Source organism: Hirundo rustica, chromosome 14, assembly GCF_015227805.2.
Source record: "Hirundo rustica isolate bHirRus1 chromosome 14, bHirRus1.pri.v3, whole genome shotgun sequence".
Classification (NCBI taxonomy): domain Eukaryota; kingdom Metazoa; phylum Chordata; class Aves; order Passeriformes; family Hirundinidae; genus Hirundo; species Hirundo rustica.
In genome coordinates this window covers 3731088-3746887 of record NC_053463.1, presented here as the reverse complement: position 1 = coordinate 3746887, position 15800 = coordinate 3731088, and the positions used below count along the sequence as shown (strand labels likewise).

Genomic DNA, 15800 nt, shown 5'->3' with positions numbered 1-15800 from the left:
ACACGACCACTCAACGTGTATCTAGTTCCCAGCATTGCTCCCAAACTCTGGTCTGAATTGCCCAGCACCTCACACGAGAAGCCTGGAAGAGGACACTTGGTACATCATCTAAACTGCCAGCCCAAGACATGGGGTGCTTTAAAGCCAATTTTTCTCTGTGGGTTTCCAAGTGTAAACCAAACAAATCTCCAACAACCCTCTGAGGTAGGTAAGTATCATTTAATGTTCATTTTACAGGCAGGAGAAAAGGGCTGATAGGGCAGTGAAGTGATTGACCCAAGACCCAATAACGAGCCAGAGAGAACCTGACCCCTCCTCACAAAACCCCAGACCACACTCTTCCTCCTTGGGTCCAACATCTTCGCCAGGTATTTACAGCAGCTGGTGCACCTCAGGGTGCTCATAAGGGAGCACGTGGTACAAAGCCAGAGCGGGGACCCGTGTGCCCCTGCCCTGGGGCTGAGTGAAGAAAAGTGACATGAAGCTGAGGAGTTATCTTTATTGGAGAAGCACGGTAAGACACAGCCAGGCGGCGGGGACTGCAGCAGCACGCACGGGGCAGAGCCGGGCAGGCACCACTGAGCCCCCGCCGCCTTTCGCCCTCCACCTGAGCAAGGACGGGCCCGTGTGCTGCAGAAGGGGAGGAAGGCAGCTCTGGCAGTCCTGGGGACTCGGCAGCTCCCCTGATGCTCGACATCGACGCTTCTTTTTCTTGCTCTGCAGAGACAGAGGGCAGACAGCTCATTACTGTGGCTCCAGGAGGCAAAGGACTGAAAAGAACCATGAGGAAACTTCAAAGCTGTGATGCTGCCATGCTCTGCGGGGGCTCTAGGCAGTTCCTGCCTCCCTCTGATGGGGGACAGCTCTGGCAGCATCCTCCCTGCTCTGAAGGAACAGCTTGGCTGTACAAACAGAGCCAGGGGAAAGGAGGGGGCAGAGCCCACTATTTCAAGTCCCCACAGGATCAGCCCCACCACCATAAGGCTGCAGTGGGAGAAAAAAGTCTGCAGAACCGTCTGTCCTGGCCCTGCAGCTTGTCTGGACAAGGTGGGACAGAACCTCCAAAGGACACAACCTCCAAAGCAGGGCTCAGTCACTGCCTCTCTCTCTCTCTCCATACCTTTGGTCACAGCTGATCCCTGGTGTTTGCTGGCAGGCTGAACTCCATTACTCCTGGAAAGGAAGAGGAAAAAAAAATAAGCTCATCCCCAAAAGCTTGACCACTTCTGTGTGACACTGGTGTCGGTGTGACAGCCCCTCAGGCCAGCTCAGTGCCACGCAGAGCCCAGCACAAGGGCAGGCAGATTGGGCAACTGCCAGCTGAGGAAAACAAGACTAATTCCAGCCTTGAGCTAGGTGCCTTCCACACCTATTTTCTAATCTGGGAAAGGTCCTGCTTTTCTTCTTTCCCTCCTTTCACTACCTTTACAAGCAGTGTGGCAAAACAGAGAGCACTGTAAGGAAACAGGGACTTGCCCATTGCAAACCTGGGAGTTACCTGTTTGTTGAGAAACAGGTTTGAAAAAGAAAAGGAGAAGCTGGATAACCCCTTTTTTCCCCTGATCTATTGACCAGCATGGCGACTACTGCCCAGGTAATTAGTGTGAAAAACATTTGAACAAGTAAAGGAACTCCAAGATACGCGGCATTAAAAGTCAAAGGTGCTGGAAAAAACCCCAATCAATTGATCCACGTGACACAGCCCTGCAGGACCTACCAGCCAGTTAACTTACCGAGAAAAAGATAACTTATCCCACGATGCCAACCTATATTTGTCATCAGTAAAGCAGAACAGGATCAAAGGAATTCAGTCATGGCAGAGACCTCCCAGGGAAGGTGGTGAGACCCAGTGCTGACCAGTGGGGACAGGGCTCTCTCTGCAGCAAATTTTTCCACCTCAGGCATGCCCAGATACACCCTTTAGTGCCAGATCTCTCTCAAACCACACTGCTCCCAAGCATCCTCCCCTGATGGCCATCAGCTCACCAGAGCTGCCAGAAACACCTGGAGCTTTGCAGGCAGGAGTGGATGCAGGCGCTGGGCTGCAAAGGGATGAGGCAGCTCTATCACACATTTCCTCAGGCAACCCATCACTCTCCACGGGTAATTCAAAAATACAACTCCAGGAAATACTACGATTTTTGGGTAACAATTTCTTATCTTCCTCCAAAGCATTTCACATTCTGTACATTGCAACCCTCTAAACGCATTTCTGATTCCAAGAGCGCTGTTGAAGCTGCTTTCCTCCAGGTTTTAGTAGCATATATTGAGTGCCTAAATCTTCAGCAGAAAGAAAAATTCATTATACTGCAAGTGAGCATGAATTTCAGCGCTGAAAATAACATTGCTCTGTACATTGTTTATAAGCTCCCATAAATTTCCAGCCCAGTTCTTCAGGTGACTTAATAAACAGAAAGGACAAATCATTGTGCAGGGGGGGCTTTCGCTTGGCTTTCCTTGCTTCAAGATAAAAATCTCATCACTTTGACTTTTAATTGCATCCATCTCTCCTTGGAACACTTAACACAGCTGCAAGCTCTCTGACTTTCAGTAAATGGCATTGCCCTCTTATTGCAAGGGCTTGAGAGCTGCAATGGCTCAGTGGAAACAGTAAGGAAGTCCAGACCAAGCCAGTTTTTTGGGGAATCCTCTCTATTTTTCAGTTGCCACGGTGTATCCAGACTCATTCTGTCTTGGACACGGTCACTAACAGACTCATGTGGTGCCTCACCTCCCTGTGCCCACAGGCCAACAGCAGCTCCATCCCCCTGCAGACTCACACAGAGACCTCCAGTGCTGTCACAGGCAAAATTATTTCTCTCTGCACTGCAATTTCTTTGACTTTAAGCAAAGTTTAGGGCACTCTGCTGTTTTAGTGAAGAGGCAGAAAGGAGCCAGGTTTACTGTGTTTGGGGGAGCTGCTGGTGTCCTGGCACAGAGCAGAGGAAGGCATGGAATGGCACTGTGGAATGATGGTCCTCTCACATCCCATCCCACGGTGCCTACAGACACACGGATACCACATCCACACCCAGAAAACAATGTTCCCTCTCAAAACTTCCCAGAAATCTCTTTGGTAGGTTCAATATTTGGATTCTCTACGGGTTTAGAGCGGGAATCTGTCTACTTCCCTGGTGATGAAGATTCAGTTTCTCAAGAATTGCTGCCAATGAGGACAGTCCTCCCCAGGTGCTACAGGACATCCCGTGCACAGAGGCACAAACTGGCTGCAAATCCAAGAGCTGGAGGCTGTCCAGCTTCCACTGGTCGAAAGAAAGCGCAGCTAAGAAATGTTTAACTCATCTGCCCTGTGGGATTGCACAAGATGTCAAGGCTCAAGACCTTTCCCGAAAGTGTGTCACCTAGAGAATAATCTTCATTTCCCAACCATCTCCCTGGATGTTATTTAGGGAACAAAGCCTTTATGGTTTATACACGTCTGGTCTTTCTAGCTCCATCAAAGTCCCAGGAAGAAAGTCAGCTGTTTTCCCAGACACATCACACTCCTACCACACAGCCTAGGAAAACAGGGAGACTATGCCCAGGTTATGCATTAAATCCAAGTTTCAACCTGTATTTAAACATCTGGACCATGAGCATCCCTTCCTGGGGCTCTAATGATCCTGTCACAGGTGCAGAGGCCAGGCTGGCTCCCCAGCATGCACTTGGAGTAAAGTGGGATGCTACACACAACCAAGAGGCACTTTCTTTTCTTCACCTCTTGACATCATTCCACTCCAGGAAAAAAAAAAAAAAAACCAAAAACAAAAAAACAACAGAAATAGGAGCTTCAATAGCTCTCTTCCCTCCCAGCCACAGCGCCTGAAGAGCAGCTGGAGAGCATGCCTTTAATTAGCCCGGTGCTACCTGAGGGAACAAGCTAGCTCTGTCAACCTGCCAGCGAGGTCAAACTCCCCGCTCCTGCTGAAGGGCACAGTGGGCAGTTGGCGAGCGCCAGCCACTCCTCATTCCTCACTCCCTATTGTGGCTGCCTGGCTCGGGTCACCGCAGGCTGAGACGGTGCCAACGGGGAATTTCCACCAGGGGAAAGGGAGAGATTGATGTTTGGGCAGCCCAGCTCGTGGTTTGCCGCTTACCACTTCAGGGGCAGGCTCTCGGCACTCGCCTCGATAGTTTACCGTGATGAAGTTTGAAGCTCTCCTGCACAGGGAGGACAAGACATTGCTTATTATTCACTTGCAATACCACAGCTCTCAGCCGCCGGCATGACAGTCCTCTGTGGGCTCCTTAACGCTTTGATGCTACTTCCAGTGTGACGGCATTCATTACTCCCCAAACAATCTCACGATTGGGCAGAGAGGGAATAGGGGACCCTGGCAACTTGTGTATCTTAATTAGCTGTCATCAGATTAATCTCAGGCATTTTGATCTATGTTTGCTTAACAGCAAAGCACCAAGGACACACTTGATAGTGAGTCACGATGTATCAAAACAAACACTCTTCTGCAAAAGACACTCGGGAATGGTGGATGGCCCTGTATTACTGAAATCTCTCCACCTACTCACATGGCAGCTGAACACAAGTCACATTCATTTTTGTATGTTTTCCCATCAGTGCCACAGACTGGTTGTGAGGATTCGCTGCAGAAAATCCTTCCACCCTTTACCCCATGCAGAATTCGATCACAGTCCAGCTGAAGAGAGAAAGAAACCACATTTGGTGACGGTTCACTTGCAAGACCCTCCTTCACGTGACCTGGAGGCGCTCACAAACCAAGCCTTCCGTCCTGGATCTGGCCTGGCTGGATGAGACTTGGAAAGACATCGCGTCTCTTGCTGGACCGCTCAGCCCAGCCCTGGGGGACAGAGCCCCGCTCGCTGATCCACCCCAACACTACAGCCCGGGGCAAGGTCAATTTCTCTCAAAGCGCATCCACAAGGCTAAACCCTCAAGCTGTACACCTAGCCCTCCTTATCGGTGTGCTGTCACCATTTTAATCTCCAAGCGCTGAGACGAAAGGCATCGGCTGAACTCGAGGAGGAGCGCCCGGAGCGGGCTGGCGCTGCCCGCGGGCGGTGCGGCACGCAGCTCTGCCGCCCACCGCGCTCAGAGACACCAGCAGCTCTGACTAACCAGGGATGCCCTCCTGCTTCCTCCCGAGCCCCGCAACGGGAACATCCAGGCGCAGTTTTCCCTAGGAACCACACGCGGCACAGCCAGCACACGCGCGCTGACGGAACGAGGAGGGAGATTTAGGGATTTCCCCCCACCCAAGAAAAAAAGCCTCTCGGCACCCTGCGAGCGGAGCGGGTGTTTGCGCAGTCATAGCAGATTTCCGACAGCAGAGGTCAGGGATAGCACAGCCTGCTCCCCTTGGCGCGCACAGCCCCTTCCTCAGCCCCAGGAACGGAAAAAAAAAAAAAAAAAAAAAAAAAAAAAAAAAAAAAAAAAAAAAAAAAAAAAAAAGACCCAGACGAAGAAGCGGCTAAAGGGCTCCCAAACCCCTTTTCTCCAGTGCTACAACGGCTGCGAATGGTGCAATGGGTCTGGGAGAGCATTCCGCTTCCCCCTCCACCTGGAGACACAGCATTTAGCGCAAAAATGATGGTTTATCAGCAGCAGGAAGCAGCCCAGGGAAGGAGGATTTCATACCGGGCAGCACAGGAGAGGTTTTGGTGATGGTGGGGTGCTGTGATAGCACCTGCTGGTTAAACGTCACTCGCTAATTTCCATAATGTGCTGCTTCCTCCCTCATCTGGGTAGTTATCAGTGACGTGAGAGCAGACAATGCTGACCTTTGCAATCCTCTCCTGGATGCCTTCCTACGCACCAGACATTGCTACCTGCACCAGAGCCCAGGCAGGAGGGCACCCCACCGGCAACCTCACACATCACAGGTGCCAGCAGCCAGTGCCAGCACTCCTTTGGCTCTGGGAATTGTCTGTGACAAAAAGTATGGGTGGTCCTGGAGAGAGGAGGGGAGCAGATCTTCTCCCTGAATCACCTCTGGTCTGTCAGGCTCATCAGAATCCACTCCCCCTCTGCTGCTACCAGGAAATACCACTAAGCCCTGAAGCAGACTGGCCTTATTACACCTAATGCTTCCTCTGGAATGCATCAAAATTGCAGTACCTGAACTATCTATTGGGTTTTTAACTCAAATATCCCTTTTCTGGAAGCGGTCAGTGGCAGAGGCTCCAGAGAGAGTTAAGGCAGTTGGTAGTAAGATCCTCCAAACCCACAGAAACATATTTCCTATCTCTCCCAAAATGCTATTTAAATTACTGCATGAAAATTCTGGAGGAATTAAAACATCAGGCATTTTTTTTAACCATCCTACCTCTAGACAACACCCTGTGATAGCGAGATCCACAGTTTAGTCACCTTTTTTACAGTAACTTAATTTCTCTTATTAATTCACATTTTCCACTTTTAGCTTCATTGGAACTACTCCATTTTCTTCTCCTGAGAAGGGAGAGCAGACACCCCCACCTTCCTCCTACATTACTCCATACACGGTTGTCATCTACCACTCAGTGTTTCCCCCTTTAGCACTCCTTCCTTCTGCCAAACTTGTCCTCATCCCCTGGCCAGCTCCACCACCCCGCTCTGACCGTGGCCTTCATCCCAGCACCTTCTCAGCATGGGGAGGTCGCACTCTTTACCCTGCTTTGGCTACACGTGGGGCAGGATTCCAACCTGAGCTCCAGACCCACATCCTCACAGCTGGGGGGCTTCCACAAGGAGCCAAGCCCTTCCCTCTGTTTCCATGCCGGGTGATACAAGGGCCTTTCAGCAGGCTACAAGATACTTTTCACTCATTCAAACCCTTCCAGGGACGTGGGACCAAGTGGAAAGCTTCAGGGTTACAGCAAGAACAGGAAAAGCTGCTGGGAAAGGAGCAGGGGTGGCTCAGCACCAGCAGAGGAGCACCCCATGGGAGAAGTCCCCAATTCTGCCCGCACAGCTGCCCCCCCCGAGGGGCAGGAGGCAGATTCACCATCGTTACCTCATCGATGTCCCTGCTCTGTGACTTGCGGCCGGGCGGCCGGTTGCAGTTCCTGCCACGCTGACCTTGTGGGCTGGCAGAGAGAGCAGAGATGCGGTTCATCACCATCTCCTTCCAAACAGGGGGAGCAGAGTGCAAACCCGCCCTCCCTGCAGACCCCCACGGCTCTTGGAGGGCTGTTTGCACCACTGCAGCCACCCACCCACCACAGGAGAGGAGAGGGAGAGAAGCCCCCCAGCCTCATGCTAAAAGGGAGGAAGCCAACAGCAGGACATGGCCTTGCTGTGTGCTCTGTCTGAGTTCATCACCTCCCCAGGGCTCTGCTCTCCTGTGTCTGCTGGCAGCACTTGATGGAAGGGGGACATGAAGGAATTGCACCAGGCAAAAGCAACAAATCTCAGCGTGCCTCAGAAAAAGCAGCAGCTGAGTCCTGCTCAGGGCCAACAGCTATAAAACAAACAGCTCCTGCCTGATCTGTGCCCAGGAAGCACAGAGCACCAGGCACTGCCTTTGAGCCAGGGCCAGGCACATGTGTGCACTGCCAGGAGGCAGATTTTACTGCACAGAGTGTCCTGAGAGGGATTCTGAACACAGCAATCACTGGTGCTCCCTACACGAACATCAAGGCCACAATGGAGCCAGGGTTGCATGAGAGACATACCCCAGTGTGTGGCTCTTCCCCATCACCAGCTCAGTTGTGGGAAGTGCTGCAGTGAGCACCAAAGAGCACAACATGCACTGCTCCACCCCACACTGTGCTGCTCCTACGCTGTCGAACCATTCTTGCACCAATTAATCTCCTAACCACCCCTAAAACCCACACATAGATGGAAGAGGACAGAAGCAGTGCCAGGACTGGTGGTGTGTATGGGACAGGCTGCCAGGCCAGGAGCTGCTGAACTCACCCTCTGCCTGATGAGAAGGGACGCCTGTCGTTTACACCCTGCCGTGAACCACCACAGTTCTTCTGCAAAAAGGACAGAACACACTCAGCAGCCACAGAAACAACTTCTGTGCAACTCGGGAAGCAGCAAAGTTAAAGCAGCTCCTGCCCTGCCCCCTCATCCTGCCTGACACCAAGAATTGCGGGGCTGTTCTTAAAGTAGCAGGTGTGATGCACTCCATACCCACCAAATGTTATCATCCCAGGGTTTACAGGATTGTGGGGAGCCTGAACCTGCCCTTTATCTCTCATACAGCATCACATCACTGGGAAAGTGAGAGGGGCCGTTCTGTCAGGCCCAAACAGGTCTGGTTTGTGTGCGCACATCCAGGTCCATCCCACAAATGAGGGAGGCTTTGCAATACAACCAGCTTCTCCCCCATGATTAGCTGGCTACAGGATCCCAAACAGCTAGATCACCCCAGGCTGTCTGCAGGCAGTCCCTGGCTATCCAGATCCCACAGACTCTCACCAGACCCTTTTCTCTGGGTCCTGCACAGGCTCTGAGCCACATCTCACCTGGTTTATCCTCTCTGAAGCAGGCAATTTGTTGCGCTGGACAGTTCCACCCCCTCTTTGAGCTTCCTTTTTCCTGGAAGAAGGGAAGAGGAGAAAAAATGGAGTTCTATGGTGGTGCGAGTGCCACCAGCACCAGGGCTGCCCTGTAAGCCTATGTCATGCCACTAGGAACCACCTCCCCACCCACAGTCCCTGTTCCTGGTGGTCCTGTTCCTAATTCCCACCCCTAAGGCTTCTCCCTTTCTCCTCACCATTCCCACTGTATGCTACATCCTGGTTCCAGGTGGCTGCTTTCATATCGGGTCTGCTTCTGCATATGCTCTATGGGAGTAGAGAGAGAGAGCATCTGGAAGGCAAAGTACACGTGTGGGAAACTCCTCAGGAGCTGCCCGTGCCTGACACTCCCCTGGGAAAGGGGCTGCTCTCTGTCAACCTTGCTTCTCCCCCTCTACTCCACAGTGCTTCTCACCTGCCCTTGGGCCCTTAAGTGCTGAAAGGGAAGGGGGAAGAGGAGCCCTGCTGCCAGGGCATCTCTTAGAGGGCCACTGGGAGCAGGGACTCTCCCAGGCACTGCCCAGACGCAGCTTCACAGGCAGGAGCTGCCCTTTTGCAGCCGGTGGTTTCCCTCTTGGCTGTCACAGCTCAGAGGAAGGGATACTCACAGCTTCTCAGCGCACATGAGACATTTGTTGGTGTGCTGCTTGCCAGAGGCATCCCGGACAGGGGCGTTCTCCCTGGTGCAGGACAGGCGCCCGCCAGCTTCAAACTGGGAGCGAAACTCGCTGCAGTCATCCTGCGGAAGGAGGGCAGGGTTAGGGCACTCAGTCCTCCTTGCCTTATTGATCAGATCCTTAGAAACCTGGGGTTTTGCTGCCAGGAAAGCGTGGAACCGTCACAAATGCATCACAGGAGAGTCTGGGTGGGGGTGAGAGAAGAGGGTGTGCAGTAGCAGCCACTTAGCATATAAACAGAGGGGTGAGTCAGAAAAATTCCGGGTCCTTCTGCCTGCACGGCACGTGTTGGGAGTTTTCTAGTATGGTCCCAGTAATTATTATTCTCCTGGCTGGGCTATCCAAAGCATGCCAGTGATGTGACCGATACGGGCAATGAAGTCACTCCCTTTTCTCCCAACATCCTTAATACACAGCTACAGCCTCTTCCCAGATCGTAGCTCTAGATAATTTTCTTTACAAAGCGCGTAGGGATCCTCCAAACCAGCCACACTTTGGGACATGTCAATCAAGAAGCAGCAGTTAAAACATAAAAGCACACTGCAAACACACTTAATAGCCCACGAGCACGGGAAGGTTGTTTGGAGAGTGGATGATTAATTTGTTCCTTGTTCAAAACTGCTGTACAGAAACTGTGTTAACCTGCCCCTGTTATGTAACACGGATGGAAACATTCAGTCCCCCTAATTTCGACTGTTTCACACACTGCAATACGCAGTTAAATAGCAAGTACAAAGGGTAAGGAAGCGACTTCCACTCACCCTTTTCTTTTTAAAAACAGGTTTTAACACTCGCAATTTTTTGCCCATTTTGTGCAGAGTTTAGTTAGTTTGAGTGAAGGTCCTTGGCAGGTCACTGGCCTCACCCTTTGCTTTGTTCACAAGTTTTCAGCACCTCATCCTCTCTACCAGGGGAAGATTCCCCCAGTGTTGTTCTGTAACCCCTCCAGGGCACCCCAGCCTCCAGCTCCTCAGCTTTCCCAGGGGAGGGTAATGCTGGCAAACCACTCTGAGTACAAAGCCCCACATTTCCCTAGAGCCACCCCAGCCACAGGCAGCAGAGATGATCTGGCCCTGGCTGAGCCTCTCCCGTGTGCCAACAGCCATGAAAGACTGTCCCATCAGAAATAAGTGCTGCACCCTCCCCAGAAGAGCTCACTGCTTCTCCCCACCACCAGCTCACACCCCTGCACAGTTCAGGCAATGCTTTCCCTTCTCAACAACCCCAGAAAAGCTCTCCTTGTTGCCTGGGGCCAGCCCAATCCTCTGCAGACAGATCTGCCTCCCCCTAAGAGCCTCTCTCAAACATTTTCTCTTTGAGCCAGCATTTCTGGAGCCCTGTTCAGGCCTGACCTCTGCTGCAAAAATCTCACCGAGCACATCTGAGTTGTGCATTTCCCTTTCTCATGGCCTGTCACATCCCTGACCTGCTAATAAATGCAGGGCTTTCTTATCCTTTGTCACTTCTAGACCATGAGTAGGAATTCTTGTTAATCACTGACTGTGTGATCTTGTGCTGCCATTACATTTTATCTTGTTTCTATTACTCCAGGCCTCAGCACTATCCAATTAGTCTTGAGTGATCTGCTGATCCTGCTCTGCTGATACTGCCTCCCAGCTTTGCCATCAGCAAATTTCACTTACACTTCTTCTAATTTTTGTTGCCAAAGTCATTAGAAAAAGCTCTAAAACAGGATTATCCCTAAGACTGAAGTTTAAGGGGGCCACACCAGTCCCTACCACAGCAGAAATCAAGAGGAAAGGAGTGGAAACCAACTATTTTCCCCTTTACTGGGCTGCTTTTGCCCAGTGAAACATCAGTGCACAGCGACATGGTGGCTGCAGCGAGCCAGGGGGAAGGTGGCAAATCACAGCTCCATGAGAACAAAGCTTCCAGCAGAAAAAAAAAGCTAAAAATGAGCCACAGGCCTGGAGATAGTGCAAAGCTGACATCTCCCAGAACACAATGATCTCTTAAGCTGTGCAGAGTTCAGATTTAGGGCCTTTCACACATTTTTCTTTTCCACCTAATTAGCAGCCTCAGCAGAAATGACCTCTCCACCCGTGAGCTGAAATTTGGGACAGCACAGCACACCTGGCTTCCTGCTCTCTCAGGATTTGCCTGTCCCTAGATCCACAGGTCAACGGGGCAGACCATAATATTCAGGCACAAGCTGTTCACTTGAGGGATTCAAGATATGAATAAGAAATAAAGATCATAAGGAAAGTGGATCTCAAAATTAAGTCAGAGGAGAAAGAGCACCAGAGTAGAATAACATTCCCTTTTCTCTATCTTGGGTGAAAATCCAATAAAGTTCCATATTGACCTGCCTAATACTTTAATCTCACCTTATCTTTTCCTTGTCTGTTTTTAGATAACTTCCGCTCATTCTCCCTTTTGCTGGAAGAGAAGAGAGATGAGAAAGTGAACACCGGGGTGCTCCAGGGAGGAGAGGATTCCCACACTCCTTTCCTTTAACTCACAACTTCTCTGCACACATGATGCACTTATTGCTGTGCTGCTTCCCAGAGGCATCCCGGACAGGGTCGTTCTCCCTGGTGCAGGAAAGTTTCCCTCTCTTGAACAGATCCCGAAACTCCCGACACTCGTCCTGTGCAAACGCCAAAAGCACGGGTTGACACGGATCTGCTGACAGAGAGGCACATCTCCCACAAATCCACAGAGGATTATCCACCCAACGAATTGCATTTCAAACGTAATTCTGCTTCCTCGGGGCGTAACTCGGTGGAAAACCATAGCATGCCGCATAAAACAAATAAATCCATATGTTTAGATAAGCAGATCTGTCTTTTGGTTGCTATTTCTAATAGATAACATGTGCAAGAGCCTGCCCGAAGGACCTAATCTCTGCTCTAAGTATAAAATCCACAATTTCAGTGAATTTTAAATGAGAAAGTCAGTTTTCTCATCTCTCGTGAGAGAACGCGCTACTAAAATTAAAGAATTTTAAAATCCGTGCACAGTATAAAAATGAGGCTGCAGGCATAGGGAAGATATAATCCTTGAATACCTCCTACTGCCAGCTACACTAGAGTAAGAGGTGGGTGTTTTTACCTTCCACTTAACATTATGGTATGTGTTAATTGAACCAAAGCACTGTTTCACAAAAGGCTTTTGTGGCAAAGCCTGCTTAAGCATTTCAGCCTGGCCTTTACTTTCCTCTGAACAGCTTTCCTATAACTTTGAGGGCAAGTCTGGAGCGTAAGACCACATGGAACATGTGAGGTCCTCAGGTTCATTTATGCAGCACTTACAACCTTATCTGTTATGTGATCTGTAATACGTTTTTCCTCTCACACCATATAGAGGAGATGGCTTGATAGCTTATCCCAGCTCTGCAGATGGGGAAGTCAAGCCTAGAAAATTACTTGCCAAAAGCCAGACAGAAAATCTATGGCTTAACAAAGAAATTCAGTGTAGGTCTCTTCCTGAAGCTGTAAAACTGTCCTTCTGCCTTCTGGACCACACTTCGGCAAGTCAGATGTCGAAAAAATAAGATCTCCCTTAGGACAGCTATGCCTTACAAAGCCTTTAATTTGTCCAGACACACAAGAGCTAGAAAGCTACCCTGCTTAACCAGATGTAAAAAATAAATAAATCAATCACCACAACCAGCACTATCTGATGGAAACCAATTCGTTCCCACCTAGAATAAAAACCCAAGGCTAAAAGGACAGCTCCCTCCACATAAAGACCTGCTATCTAGAAAAACAGCTATGGGTAAAAGAAACCAGCCAGGTGCATCAACAAGATAAACAAGGGACAATTAGAGCCGGCCTGTTCCCACACCCTGCCCTAGTCAGAGCTCACATGCGCCAGCCTTGCTATTAAACGTTTGCCAGATGCCAATGCTGTGCCTTATAAACAGGCAGACACCCTCCTCGGCCCGGGCTCTGGGTCAGGCACACACCGGAGGTGCCGTGATTGCCTGGGAGGAGCCGCCAGGAGTTTTGGTTTCTTTTATGCTGGTGGACGGCCCAAAGGCTGACACTCTTCCCGAGGCTGGGCATGTTTGCCCTGCTCCCTTTGCAGGGCCCTTTCCCATGCTGCAGACCAGGAAGCGCCCTGGGCAGCGGGTCAGAGGCGGCAGACGAGATGCCATCGCCTATAAAACCGGCTTCGGCAGCGATGTTTCACCTCACCTTTCCCAAGGAGTTCACGTTCCTGTCCGCCTCTCCACCACTCCCTTTGTTTTTTGAGTCTCTTTCCCTGCAAGAAAGGGAGGCGTGAGTGACGGGGCAGCGTGCAGCGCTCGGACACAAAGCCAATATAGGGAGTGATTAAAGGCCAGCCCGGCCAACCCCACCTCCCCATTGCACAAGGCAGCAGCTCAGACCAGCAGCAGGGCTCAGCTCCCTGACGCATGTCCAGGGTGTTTAACACCTCTGCACTGGGGGCACTGTGCCATCCTTTCTCCCTGCCTTCCATCCTAAGAAACACCATCTCCGGAAAAAGGAAATTAACCTGCATAAGTTTTCACTCTGCATTTGTTCCTCATGCTCTGAGGTGAGTCCCCACCATGTGATGAGCTGGGGAGAGCTACTGGGTTTGCTGAAGAGCTACGAACTGGTCTGGCTGGCCAGGAACAACAATTCTATATCACAGAGCCTCCTGAGTGCTGGCAGAACATGCTGTGGGTGGGCAGGGCTGCCACTGGAGCCAGCAGGCAGCTGATACTCACAGCAGCCTTTGGCACATCATGCACTTGTTGAGGTCTCCTTTGTTATTTGGGCTGCTGAAGGGCTCCTTGGTGGTGGGACAGGAAAACTTCCCGCTGCGCAGAAGTGACCAAATTTTCCTGCATTCGTTCTGAAAAGCACAGAGGAGGGCAATCAGCGGAGGCTCCCAGCAAGGTCCTTAGAGCAGTTTGTTCACACAATCTTTTCCAGGTGTGCTGCAGGCTCTCAGCAGCGCCAGTTTGCTCACACAAACCACGCTCCTGCTGCCCATCCCTGGCCACACACAGCACAGGCCGCACCCAGAGCCCTGCTCGTGTCTCCCAAGGCAAAAAAGACAACGAGAAAGTTCAAAACCACCCATTGCAAGAACCATTAATCATGGGCAAAGGAGTATATACATTTAAGGAACACATCTAATTTATGTACAGCTGTAAATTGCTACCCGCTACAGCAGAGCACTGTACGTTATAAAGTTAGCAAAGAGCAGAGAACACAGCCCTGGAAGTGCCAGAGGGATGCAAGAGGAATGAACGGGCCAGAGTGCCTGAAGAGTGATTCACGTGCAAGACAAGCACAGAAAAGCACAACCCTCTCAGGAAGCAGAGCAGTAATACTGTGCAATGTTGCAGCAGCCCCATTGCATCTTCTGCCGGGTAACTGGGATGCAGAGCAGGGAGAAGCAATGAACCGCTTAGTTATTTTTGGCTACTGTGTTTCCCCGAAAGGAGCTTTACCGAGGAGACAAGCTCGCTTGATTAAAACATGAATGGAACTGACTTCTAAGTCATTGAGTCAAATTATTTTCTGAGACTCAAAGGGCTTGCCTTAATTCTTTTAATTACGAAACTCAGGAATTATTGGAAGCAGGGGTTTCTGCCGGATCAGAAGTTATATTCTAAAACATCATTAAAAATATAATTCATGCCATTTCAAACATCACTTCATGAGATTTCCAGCCCAGAGCTGTTTGGATATGTTCTCAGCATCATGCACCAAACACACACTGTCAGCTGGAGCCACTGCCGTATTACCTAAGCCTTGTCTCTAAGTATGGAGAGATTCACTGCTTTTTCCACCACTGAAAAAGCATTATAATATCCAAGCACAGTGCATCTAAATGGACTTTGCTCAGAGCATGCATTAAGCAGTGTAAGTTGGCAAAACAAAGGGAGAAACAGAACAGAAGAGGTTGGACTCGCCTTAATCGAAGCTTGACTGGCAACATCTGTGACAGAAAAACGAACAATGAAACCATACAAAAATCTTTGAAGGGAAATTTTAAAGCAAAAGCATTTAATTAAAATACTCGATGCAGTTTCCTAATCTACCCAAATACCTCTTGATAAAAGCTAATCCAGTGCATTATTTCACACTGATAGAAATTCTCTGATGCCCAGTCCTTTCTGGAACATTGCACTTTTTGTCATTCAAATGTAAAATCATATCCATTTTTTTTTTGTGCATCTTTGTGCCCTTCTTTAGTGCGTTACTTTTCTCAGGCTTAAAATTCAAGTTCCAAGGATGTCTCAGTAACTGTTTCTCCATTATTCTATACCCCTGCCTTGGTAGTTGCATCAAACTCACACAAACATTTTTGGCATTCTTCACCAACCCTTAAAATTGGGATACCAGAGCTAGGCCACTGTTGTTTGTCCAAAATGACAGATTCCTTTTCAAGGCCCATTCCGTCTGCAGTACTTCATGCAAATTATCAAATTAATAATGAGTCAGCAGGTGAGTAGCTGATACCTATTTCTTTCTACTAAGCCACTTAAAGCTGGTATAATGTGCTTCATCCTCCTTTGCATCATCATTGCATTGTAAGGAACTGTCAAGAAATCTTCCATTAGTGCTTTTTCAATAGAAACCGGCAGGAAATTGAAAGACCATTGCTTCAAACCTAACTCCTGCTGAAGTCCATCTATTGTAGCCAAAT

At 49.9% G+C, this 15800-nt stretch overlaps 1 protein-coding gene across 13 annotated transcripts in view; it reads right to left on the bottom strand.

Annotated features, from left to right (window-relative positions):
• LOC120759436 (serine protease inhibitor Kazal-type 5-like) overlaps nt 1–15800 on the bottom strand; it is a 40746-nt gene continuing 24946 nt past the window's right edge. For 3 of the 13 annotated variants that reach the window (XM_058422537.1, XM_058422539.1, XM_058422538.1), the window contains 12 exons: nt 15064–15089; nt 13867–13994; nt 13328–13394; nt 11648–11775; nt 11513–11564; nt 9096–9226; nt 8434–8506; nt 7877–7938; nt 6972–7044; nt 4528–4655; nt 4098–4161; nt 2523–3308 (listed from right to left, as the gene is read on the bottom strand). In XM_058422537.1, coding sequence (XP_058278520.1) covers nt 3300–3308; nt 4098–4161; nt 4528–4655; nt 6972–7044; nt 7877–7938; nt 8434–8506; nt 9096–9226; nt 11513–11564; nt 11648–11775; nt 13328–13394; nt 13867–13994; nt 15064–15089 — 941 coding nt within the window. In that variant the 3' untranslated portion in view covers nt 2523–3299. Of the gene's footprint in view, nt 718–1120; nt 1174–1733; nt 2281–2499; nt 3309–4097; nt 4162–4527; nt 4656–6971; nt 7045–7876; nt 7939–8433; nt 8507–9095; nt 9227–11512; nt 11565–11647; nt 11776–13327; nt 13395–13866; nt 13995–15063; nt 15090–15800 lie in introns of those variants that run through there. The other 10 variants (XM_058422544.1, XM_058422545.1, XM_058422541.1 and 7 more) reach the window with 7 other exon arrangements.